Source organism: Mesocricetus auratus, unplaced genomic scaffold (genome assembly GCF_017639785.1).
Source record: "Mesocricetus auratus isolate SY011 unplaced genomic scaffold, BCM_Maur_2.0 Super-Scaffold_100010, whole genome shotgun sequence".
NCBI lineage: Eukaryota > Metazoa > Chordata > Mammalia > Rodentia > Cricetidae > Mesocricetus > Mesocricetus auratus.
The window spans coordinates 20,088,700-20,100,909 of record NW_024429194.1 but is presented as its reverse complement, the minus strand read 5'-3'; the positions used below and the strand labels follow the sequence as shown (position 1 = coordinate 20,100,909).

At 46.6% G+C, this 12,210-nt stretch overlaps 1 protein-coding gene across 1 annotated transcript in view; it reads right to left on the bottom strand.

The window, feature by feature from the left end:
- The window catches only part of Iqca1 (IQ motif containing with AAA domain 1), a 110,826-nt gene that overhangs the window by 36,174 nt on the left and 62,442 nt on the right, over window positions 1-12,210 (bottom strand). Inside the window, exons 10-13 of the mRNA XM_040753052.1 lie at window positions 8,590-8,696; window positions 8,340-8,432; window positions 5,931-6,001; window positions 3,154-3,236 (exon numbers count right to left, since the gene is read on the bottom strand). Of these exons, the coding sequence (XP_040608986.1) occupies window positions 3,154-3,236; window positions 5,931-6,001; window positions 8,340-8,432; window positions 8,590-8,696 (354 nt within the window). The remainder of the gene's footprint in view (window positions 1-3,153; window positions 3,237-5,930; window positions 6,002-8,339; window positions 8,433-8,589; window positions 8,697-12,210) is intronic.

The following is a 12,210-nucleotide window of genomic DNA, read 5'->3' as shown; positions in this document are numbered from 1 at the left end:
AGCACTGGCAAGGGGACAGCAGGAGCAGGAGCTACTGAAGGTCTGAGAACTGGGGGTGTGACTCAGGCAGTGTTGACATTTGTTCATTGAGGTTGCTGCTACTGTCATTTCCAGTCCACAGTAGCAGAAATGGAACCTTTGGAAGATCCAGAAAAGGGCAGGGATTCTGGATGGCTGGAGTGGGCTAGCCTTGCCCATCCGGTAGACATCCAGTCTTAACCCTGTGGTAAAGGAGTCAGTGGCCAGAATACTTCACACAGGAACCCTGAGTGTGCTGCTCCCTAGGGGTGGGGTCTCGGCTCTTTAAAATGAGTGTGTTTGAACAGCACTGACCACTCAGTGGTTACAAAGCCAAATTGGATGTTTTGTTTCTTGTACACCTGATTATCTAGCCAGAAGCCTGCAGCTGGGCTTCTGAGTACAGGGCCAGTGCTTGGAGCTGAGCATCTGGGCAGGGGCAGAGCTGAGAGCCGGGAAGGCAGGCCTGACTGCTGCTGTATGGATGACATCTGGAGTTCTAAGGGGGCTAACGAGAGAGAGGAACTGCAAGGCATAGGGCTGCAAAAGCTGGTTCAGATCCCAGCATTGTTGAGCAGTCACGGCTGGACCTGCATTGTGCCCCTGGTCTTAGGAATGTGCAGCCTGCTGTGTAAGGAGTCCTTGCTCTCCTGTCCCCATAGAGGACAATTAGGGCCATGAGGTGATATCTTTTATAGGGCATGAGTCACCCAGGCTCAGCTAGGGGCCACCTCTGTATAAAAATGCTAAGGAAACCAAGAATAGAAAATCAAAACCAGTGAGCCAGAAGATGAGTGAGAGTTGATCACTTTCACTGACTCCTTCTGGATGAGAAGACCACATACGAACTGCTGAGAGGTGCTGAGAAGGAAGCTCTTTCCAGTGGTGGGCCGTGCGTTTACGCACACCTCACGCTTCCTTGACTACCACTCCTTTAACGTAGGAAGTCTGTTTGGCTTTTCTGATGAAGGGCACCTGCAGACTTGAGATGACGGGTCCCCAAATCAGAAATGGATCTGGGGGGGCAATGACCAGTTATCAAAACATCATCCTGAGCCCCCTCCATCTGGCTGGCAGGCTATGCCCAGACAGAGGCTGGGGAGTGAAGGACTGGATTGTAAGGTAGCCTCCTATGTTGCCAACCTCTGCCAAGAGGGCTGAGTTGGATTAAGGGGGGGGTGAAGGAAACCAGGGCAGGGGATATGCCACAGAGGGTAAAGTGCTTGCTGGGCAACCATGAAGAATTGAGTTTGTGAAAGCTATGCTCCGTGGGGTACATTGCCTGAGTGCTGGGGAAGCCGAGGCACGGGGATGAAGGGGAATTCATCATCTAGCCATCTAAATCCATGAGCTTCAGGTTCAGTGTGGTACCCTATCTCTAAAAAGCAGGTGGATGGAGTGCAGCCGTGGGAGACACCAGAGGTCAACTTCTCTCCACATGCCTGTGTACATACGTGCACAAACACAAATATGTACATACGCATAACACAGACACAAAAATCTCAAAAGGTAAACCATGGGATGGTGGTGTAATGAGGAAGTGGGTAAGACCATAGAACAGGAGAAGATTTCATAATCAAGGCTCAATAAACCGAGCCAAACTCCCAGACAAACAAAGGTTGGGTAAGGCTTGCCTGAGTGTATGGGCCAGGCCTGTAATCTGAGAGATGCAGAGGTAAAAGGGCATCTGGGTGGCAAAAATCCCCAGTAGATTCTTGGACATTTTCATGAAAGATGGCTTGGAACAATCTCTAGAGTCCCAAGATCCCTTCACACCCCACTTTCCAAGTGAGAGTCTGGGGACAGTGCCTTCACCACCAGTTCAACTTAAATGCCGCCAAGTGAGACAAAGAGGCTTCAGGTACCTCCAATGGGAGGCCCGAGGACACACCAATGCATGTGGTTTTCCTGCCAAAATGATTTAACCTGGACAAAAATGTGAAGAAACCATTCTAGAAACTCAGCAGAGGGGCTGTCTAAAAAGCAACCCATGCCCTTCAGAAAGGTGCAGTTGTGAATGGCTCAGAGAGGTAGGTGTGCAACTTAAGTTTGCTTTTGTCAACTTGACTCAGCTGGACTTGTCTAGAAGGAGGAAACCTCAACTATGAAAATGCCTTCACTGGATTGGCTTATGGGCAATCCTGTAGGGCATTTTCTTAATTAGTAATTGATGGGGAAGAGCCCAGCCTGTTATGGGTGGTGCCATCCCTGGGCTAGTGGTCCTGGATTATGTAAGAAAGCAGGCTGAGCAAGCCATGAGGATCAAGCAGCACCCTCCACGGCCTCTGCATCAGCTCCTGCCTTCAGGCTCCTGACCTGACTCCCTCAGTGATGGACTGTGATCTTGATGTGAAAGTCAAATAAACCCTTTCCTCCCTAAGGTGCCTTTGGGCATGGTGTTTATCACAGCAAAAGACACTTAACTAAGACAGAAGTGATGGGGTTCTAGACAGACAGATGAGGTTCTAGACTAGACAGAAGGAGTTGCAGGAGAATAGACAGCCACAACCACATGTACACCCTCAATGGGATTTGAGACTGAGAAAGACATGCAGTTGTGAAGAACACATTTCAGGGCTGGATAGCAGAGACCACATAACAAGTGGACTATAGTGTGAGCATTAGTGTTAGGTTTTCTGAGTGTGACTGCTCTTTGTGGTATTGGTGGAGACTGTCCTTGACCCCTAGTGAAGTTTTCTTCACCAGAGTAAACACAGCATCTCCATCAGGGTGCAGAATTATGTGAAATTTTAAGCATGTTCTTAGGTCACCATAGATACATTTTTAAACAAAAAAAGCATAAGCTCTTTGTTGAAGATTGAAGTCATCACGGTCCCACCTCCCTCCTGTGAAAGGGCTGTGTACTACAGGAGTCCAGGGGCAATGTGTGGACACAAATGCCTGAACCATTCATTTCTTCACATTGGGTCATGCCAGAAAGAACTGCTCAAGGAATTCTGCTAACGGGTTGAGAACCAGCTTCTGCCATACAGCACCCTCTTTGGTTGTTAAAGTCAATTTACCGGCAGCCACCATGACCAGTCATCTGCCTGGAAAGAGACACAAGTGACATGCATTTCTAGAACCCACGAGTTCTATGTGACAGATGCAGGCACTGTTCTTAGTGTACTTTACCGATGTAATCAGACAGGTTGACTTTCAGAGCCTGGATCAGCAGGCCTTCTTCAACCAGCTCCTTGTAGAGAGACTCGATGGTCCTGGGGAGGAAACACATTGTCTCTGTCACCAGCACACACCAACACACAAAACCATGACTGCTCTGAAGTATGCTTTCACATATGCAAATAAATGTGTTTTTGAAATATTTCTACAATTTGGAGATAAATTAGGCTTTTTGAAAACAGTATTTTCAGCCAACCGTGTGGATAACTGGATATTTCCCATTAATAAGAATTATATTTATGGGTGTCTGAGACCTGCTATGACTCCATTGGTCTTCATGATGGTCCAAATATGAGTTACAAAATTACCCAATAATAGTAATACAATGAGCCTACAGTTTTATATTCACTTAGCATCTGTAAGCCCATAGATCATTAGCCTTTGTGAAATTTCTATTTCTTTTTAACTTGATAGTATAGTGGCTTAACATTTACAAAAAAGAAAGGGTGGTTTATGCTGGAGATAATTCTCTCTGTATGTGTGTGGGTGTGCGTGTGTATGCCCATGTGTGTGTGAATGTGTGTGTGTGTGTGTGTGTGTGTGTGTGTGTGTGTGTGCAGGCCAGAGGTTGATGTGGTTGTCTGGAGCTCACTGACTCACAGGCTGACCAAGCCATCTTCCCAGTCCTGAAGATTTTTTTTTGAGGCAAGTTCTTTCTACATATCCCTGGCTGTCTGGAACTCACCATGTAGAACAGGCTAGCCTCAGACTCATAGAGTTCCATCTGCCTCTCCCTCCTGAGCTCTGGGATTAAAGGCATGCATCACTATGCCCAGTCTGAAGATAATTCTTTTTTTTTAATTTTGTTTTGTTTGAGACAGGGTCTCACTGTATAGTTCTGGTTGTCCTGGAACTCACTGTGTAGAGCAGGCTGGTCTTAAACTCACGAAGATCTGCTCCTGAGTATTGGGACCGTGCCACTACTCCTGGCTAAGATAATATATGGAAGACAAATCGTCCAAAGCTGTGTTTGTGTCAGGTGGGTGCAGTTCTCCGTGTTGTATATAAGTGCCAAAGCAACAATGACAACAACAAAAAGAACAAAAATACTTCTCAAAAAGGGGCTTGGGCATACAGCCAGGATTCAGGCAAATTAAAACCCTCCATGTGACACAGCTTAAGAGTCATTGACGAAAGGAGTCTAAACTGAAGGGTCATCTAGATCAGACTGACCTGTGGGTATGCCTGTAGGGGATTGTCTTTATCACTGGTTGATATAGGAGAGCCCAGGCCACTGTGGCCAGCACCATTTCTTAGGCAGGTGGTCCTATCTGAAAGCTATGTAAGCATGAGCCAGCGACCCAGACAGCTAGCAATCAGCATTCTCTATGTTCCTGCTGTACTGCTTGGCTGTAAGTGACGTTCTTGGCTGGAGGTAATGCTGTGTGGAATAGTGAGCAGGCTCACCTTCAAGTCCCCATCCTGACTTCCCTCAATGACGGACTATGACCTGAAGTTTTAGATGAAACATCCCTCTCTTGCCTGAACTGTTTTCGACCAGAAAGGAAACTGGGACATACTGCCTCTGACTTATTTGTGACAAAGTCAAGTGCAAGGACCCGTGTCAGATCATGTCAGCATCTCTAGCAGTCATTGTGGGGAAGCCACGTCCGCGGCCACGATGGTCAGCACCACTGTATGTGGTGACACTTCAAATGCAAATGAAAGTGGGCGAACTCTTTAACTAGGAGGGAAGAGGGTCGTGTCGGGAGGCCCAGTGTTCACTCTTGGTTCCTCATTACTTCACTCTGTTTTGGAACCAAGGCAACAACAAAGGAGGAAAACACTATATAAAAGCAGTGGCTCTAAGTGTTCGCCTAGCCCGACCCTCTTCAAAATGACCATGTATCGAATATGTACGCACTGAACAGTTTCAACACCCATGTAATGACAGATGTTTATCTTTCCATAAATGAGGGTACCATAATCTCGAAATGTACCCTAGGACACTTGTAGGTGCCAAGAGGCCAAACAATGTAACTTCAAGGGGAGCTACTTCCAAGTATGCACCAGATGTGGGGTACTCTGTGTGCCTCAGCGGGCGTCTGCAGAGAGACTCCCAGAGAATTCAGGTAGGCTTCCTTTCCCATGGATGTTACTCCTGTCTACGAGCAAAACCCACAGTAAGAGAAGGAGGCTTCAGAATGAAGCCTGACTCCCAATAGGCAGGCGTTAACTGAACAATGTGATGTCTGCATGGCCACACTTGAAGTTTACAAATCACAAGCTATCTATTAACACTGAGGTTGGGCTAACGAAACTCAAGATTGCAAACATCCCCTTGGAGACCTGACTGCATTGCATCTTTGTACTGGCTCCCTCATCAAACAAAAAGAAGTGCACAGGACACAGGATGAGGTTGTAAAGGAAGAGAGGTTCCCTCCGCCCAGAAGGAACTCAGTGTGCTTGCCCTGAAGTCTCATGCTGTTACTTTCTCAGCCATTTTTAATAAGTGTCATCCTCTGACTCCCATGTTGATATTGGAATTTTTAGAAGTTACAGGAACTTGGAGGTGACGGCAGCTTTACCTCCAGGCAACCGGTCCTGTTGTGCATTTTAAAATCTAGGGTCTACACAAGGCTTCCTCCCGTGTCTAGAAGGAGAGGGGCTGCCTCACCTTGGCCTGAGCTGGGACTCAGGGTGTATCTCTGTATTCCTTATTTGCTCTTCTGTCCACGCTCCACATCTGCCCCCCCCCGTTCCCCCCCCCCAACAAGTCCAAGCCTCACCTGTCAGCTGTCAGGTCTTTGTCCTTCTTTCCCCGTCTCCCTTTCTTCCTGCCTTTCTTTCCTTTACCTTGCTGGAAAAAAGTGGGAGTGAGCAACGTTTTCATGAAAAGTGAGCAAGCAGATGTCTCCTGAAGGCGTCTCCGCTTCTTTAAATTGCTTTTGCATCTTTGACAAAAATGAGTTGCATGTATTTATGTGCAGGGCTGCCCGGGCCCTCTGTCCTGGGTGCATCTACATACCGCTGCCTGTCAGTCTGCATTCTCCTATGAACAGCACATAGTGTTGGTTAACACAGCTGTGCTGCATGGAGGTAAATTCCTTCTATACTTAATTTGTTGAGAGTTTTTCTCATGATAGGATATTGAACTGTGTCACATACCCTCTCCCGTCTCTGAAATGACATAGAACAAGGCAATTGATCACAACAATGAATAATTCAAGTTTTTCAACTCCATTCCATCCATGTGGTAGGACACAGGAACTCCAAGATACTCATTTAGTCTATGGGGACCAATCCCCATAGGAGATAGACTTAACAATTAATTCCTACATTCATGGCCCTTAGGCATGAGAAAGATATTAACATGGTGTCACCAGCAAATATAACATCCACCAGTTATATAGTACAAGTAAGACAGAGTGCCATTCATTTGCATAGAAACCAGAACCACTAAATGAGGTTTCCCATGGCCTCCCTGAGGAAGACTATTGTCTGTTCTGAGATAGAGAGATGCCACTGGAGAGTGTGAATGATGAGTGTCCAAATCAGACTTGCATTTAGGAAGGACCACTCAGAACGTCAGATAATCTCTGACCAAGTCACCATCTCCAGAAAGCGCAGGAGATTGCCATGGGCTGTCCTTTTTTTCATGTCCCACCCCTGGCTAATGGTTTCCCTATGAGACTCCTTATAACTGATTACATATTAGCTCGCCTTGGTCATCCTTGGGTCACCTGGGTTGGGACTGGGCTGTGAAAACTCTTCCAGCTACACAATCTCCAGCAATCCCTTGAGAGCACCTGACACTGTCGTGACATGGTGGAATCTTGTATATTCTAGATCGCAGGGAATGAGATGGGGTCAGAGGAGGGAAACAAGACTGGTGTGGCCTTGGGCTTTGCTGGTGAGGAAGAGAAAGCCTGCCATCTGATAGGAGGTCACAGTCACTTTTGAGATCAGCTCAGTTTCTGTGTCTAGTCATGAATGCACCCCCTTTCCATAGATGAAGACACACATGGGGTTTAAAAGTGGCAGAAAGAGATGTCCTTGTAAAGGAGAGAAGACTGCCTCAAGCCACAGTGCTGTATCTTCAGAACAGTGCTCTGAGGGACAATTTGAATAACTTCAGAGTTAAGCTATATGTTCAGCACAAAATGGACCAAGATAGCTATCAGAAGGCCGAGTGTTCCCTGAGATACCAATACCCAATACAGTGCAACTGAGCTCATGAGTCACAGGCAGGACAGCTTAGCGTCTCCTGCAGTTGCAGATTTCTTCTGTCTTTGACAACACTGCTAGAGAAGAGTCTTGGATTTCTCTTTTGAGCATTCTGGCCCAGTTGCTGGGCTGTCTGTGGGATGAAGGCGGACACAGGAGGCTCCAGGAATGAACTGTACATGATTCAGTCCAATGGCTGTTGCAAACCACCATGAGATGGATTTGTGGCAATTCAAGATTTGAACTCAGCCAGTGTCTTTCAGTCTGATTCTTGCACTCATAAACCATGTTCATTGCTAATGGCTTTTACTATAGAACAACCTGCAGGAGCAGATGAGGGCAGAGTGAGGATTTGCTATGGCCCCACAGATAGCGCTCATCTTGTGTAGCGTGATACGAACCTGTAGTGGGTGGTCCTGGGGTGGGTACTTTCAAAGGAGGGGTTGGTCCTACTTAAGGGCGATACCACTGACTGGTGAACAATGAAATCAGCAAAAGGGAGGATGCTTGATGTCCTAGTCAGTGTTCTGTTGCTCTGAAGAGACATCTTGACCAAGGAAACCCTTATAAAAGAAAGCCTGTAATTGAGGCTTGCTTACAATTTCAGAGGTTTAGTCCGTTACCATAGTGGGGAGCATCATGGCACACAGGCAGACATGGTGCAGGAGAAGCAGCTGAGAGTTTTACATCCAGATCCACAGGCAAAAGAAGAGAGAGCCACTGGGCCTGGCTTGGAGTTCTGAACCCTCAGATCCCATCACCCAGTGACATAGTTCCTGCAACAAGTCTACACCTCCTAATTCTTCCTAAGAAGCACCACTTCTGGATGACCAAGCTTTCAAATACATAGTCTATGGGGACCATTCTTATTCAAACCGTGTTTGATGTAGGACATCCTGGGTACAACCAGCTACCCAGTAGGCATTGCTGTCCATGGCTGATTCTGCTGCCTACGCTTGTTTAATACCCACCTTCTTCCCTTTCTTTCCCCGGACAGGGTGTTCTATCTCTTTGTTCACAGCTAGTTTGAGGTTTTTCAGCTCTTGTCTCATCAACTCGTCAACCTAGGAGAAAATGCAAAGTACATACACTGCTTTTAGATGATTTCATGTGCCTTGTGTCTCCTTGGGTTCTTGGACTGCTTATCAATTTGGAAATTGTAAAAAGTGTAATTGTTGCAGCAAATGGCTTTTTTTCTACTGGAGGCAAGTGTAGGCATACCTGAACCCTTATCTCCAACTCTAATTCCTTCCGCTTCTCCTCCTTGATCATTTCTGGGTCATAGTCCTGAGGGAAATTCCAAGATTCATCTTTATTCATCCACGTGTCTGTACTCCACAAAGATAGAAAAAAAGGAAATGAAAAAAAAGTTAAGTTCAACATTTAGGCTAATGAAGGCTGCTAATCTGTCCAGTTTCTAGAACAGTAGTTTGAATAAAGAAGCTAGAGAATGATAGGGTTCATGGACCTGCCTTAAGATACTCTAAGAAAATGGAGAGAAAAATGGAATGTGAAAACATGGATTAAAGACATGGGAGTGGTTGGTTTTGTCAACTTGACACAACCTAGGATCTCCTGAGAAGAGACATGAGGAATTGCCTAGATCAGAAATTGTGATGCACCATTTTGGGGAAACTTAAGACAAGAGCCCTTGGGGCAGTCTAGCTTCAGGAAGACATGGACATAAAGGTCTAGAGTCTAAAGTGTGAGTCACGTCTGCATGCTATAGACATCAGCCTGGTGGCCATGTGGTCACGTATGGAAAAACAATGAATGTCACCATGAACAAGGGTGAGGCAGGCCCACTTTACTTCCTAGACAAGCTCTGAGGTCAGCAGATGTTAGCTGGAGCAGAGCCTGGATGGATGCCAGCAGGGTCCAGCAAGCATGCTCACTCACCTCACCTATGTCCTGCCTGAGAATGATGTGACCTGAGCTGGGTGAGTTTATCAGAGCCCCCACCTTACCACACCATGGTCTCCAACACCAAGATCTGTGGGTGAGTCTGTGGGTGATGTCAGAGGTGAGGCAGGGGCTGGAGATACAGAATGTGAACTTGCACAAAAACAGAGAGAAAACAAATTTCAAACCGGCACATTGTTCACAGACTCAGTTCTTCCATGTGTCCTCCCTAGACAGGGCAGCTGGATGAGAAGCACTTCAGAGACGGGGTCTAGAGTACAGGATGGATGTCAGGGTGAGGAGAGGGAATGAAAGGTGTTACCGGAGGGGAAGCTAGTTGAAGGTGATGAAAGAGTTGGGACTTAAGTTCAAGGTGTGTCATCATCTGGTCTGGCAGGGGACAAGCCTGGGGAAAAAGGAGTTCCTTGCATGGGTAGGCAATGCTTCTACCAGAGGACATATATTATTAAATGAAGATCCCAGTGTCAGGTGTGGGAAAGTCTCCTGTAAGAAGTTGTTGGCAAAAGAACCCCCAGAGACCTCCTGAAAGCAACATAGGCTATGATCATTTCCATATGGTAAGACTCTAATGCTAAAGACATCTAGAATGAAGACATATAGAAAGAAGACATATAGAAATGAAGCTGGAGCTGATCAGGAAGCTTGCTCCATGCTGGTTAGCTTTCGTAGAGCTAGAAGTTGCTATGCAGGTGCTGGGGAAGAAAAGTCATAGATGGTCTTACCCACCGTTGGACCCCACAAGCTGCAGGGTACGGTGTGCCCTCTGGTGCAACAGTGGCATTACTATTGTGTGACAACCAACCACTTTCTGACTGGATTGGAGGCCGGCTCCACAGGAAGAAATTCATGCCTGGAACTGTTAACCTGGTCAACACCCATGGCTGTGGAAGTCACAGACCATAGTGGGGAACCTGTTACTGTTGCCTTGATAAATGGACATGTTGCCAAACTACCTTCTCAATAGTTATGTCTATACTCATAGATTACTGCTAGCCTTAATCCTTGTCAGAGAAGCTTCTGTCTGAAACGGACAATTGTTAATGGGCCAAGTGCCAAGGAAAGGTGACTGTTGAGCGTCCTCAATAGTATATATATATATCAGTCTTAGTGAAATGCTGGCTTCAAGGATGTGACATGGCCCCTGTACCCATGCACTCATGACAGCTATGTTCTGCCTTCACATCATCATCTGCATACCATCAAGCCAATCAGCATTTCAACATGGGTGGGGAGGGGGCTCGTTAATCCCTACCCCTAGCTAAGGAGCTACTGGCAGTTTATGGCTGTTCTAGTGGGGGGTCAATTTTGGGGACGTTACTGCTGTGGTCATCCATGTATGTAGATGGTCCCATACCATCACATGTGGGAAGCATTAGTTGGACTCAGGAGATTATGAAAGAAGTGAGAACATGAAGGATGAAGGAAGACATGCTGAGAAGAGTTTAGGGAGAGTGGGAAAGGGGACCTGGGGGTGGATATAATCAAAATACATTACATGCATAAATGAGATTGTCGAAGGATAAATAAAAATTGTCTTAAGAAGCTCATTTCCTGAAATGCACACTATTCTAAAACGTAGAACAGCTTAAATGTAGGGCTGACATATACCTTATTTTTTGAGACAAGGTCTCACTAGCCAACTAGCCTTGACCTAGAGGTCTCCTATTTTATGACAGGATTATGGGTATTCGCCACCATGCCTGGCTCACTGGCCTCTTTCTCTGTGTTAAAAAATCTTATGTTTCTCCCTGACAATAGTAAAAAGAGCTTCAGTGTGTTACAAAGAGCCATTTACCAACGCTAACTACCTGACACGCTCCCACTTTGCAGGACCGGCATATTTTCAATCACCACAGGTCTACCTCTCACATTAAGACATCAGAGAGCAGTGTTGCTTTGCTATTTACAGGGACCCGCTTCTCCCCAGACTCTGAGAACAAGACGCTCAGTAACAGGAGCATGGAATACTTAATGCGACACGAGTATTCCTGCCACAGCCACAGTAACACGTTCACACACTGGATCGCAGCTTCGCTTTGTAATATAGCTCCTCACAAGGAGACCTCTGATCTCCCCTCTAGAAGGTCTCAATGGGCTGATTTTCACCCTGAAATGTTGCTTTCTCATGACACTTCTGCACGGGGCACTTTTCAATCCCTTCAGGAATTTCATGGGCGTTTGTAAATGCAGGAAGCTGTTTGGGACCCTCAGAGGGCACTTGTTGGCCCCACTCCGTTGCAGCCAGAAAGAGCTTTTTATCCTGAGACTTTGAAAAGCAGGCCAGGGCCCTTTCACATGGAGGGGAAGGGGAGGGTGGTGCGGTGGGGAGGGCTGGAGGGGGCTTAATCTTAGTGATTAAAATGCTAATGTATTATTAGAGAAGGCAAACCTTTGGTTTTAATGAGAAGGATTCTAAGATGTAGAGATTTCTATTTAAGTCACCAAAGGCCTGGAAGATGACAGCCAAGGCCCTCATCTAACAGACCCTCGCGGCTTCTCCCTGCTTCTTGGATTTCATGGGAACAGGCTGTACCCAATAGGTCATGGTGGAGGTGGGATAATGCAGGTTGCAAGATCTGGCTTCCCATGGGGATGCCAATCACCACTCCCCCAACCTACCCAAGTTCAGTTTTGCTTTTTGTCAAAAAAGAAGCACATACACAGTGCTTGCAAGTGTTAAAAGACAGCGAAAAGGAACCACTAGGCTCTATCTGCCTCTGGCTCCCACAGTCTGAGGCATTCATTTCCGTGGGTACAAGGAAGTCGATTCAGCGTTAATTACGATGCTGCTGGGTTGATGAGTCTCAGACCAGGCCTTGCTTCCAGAGCAACTAGGTGACAGATCTTGCCCTCTGGGACTTGGGTCCCACTGAGGAGGGAACACACACCCATTGCTTGGCATCTGAGCTGAGTAGAAAG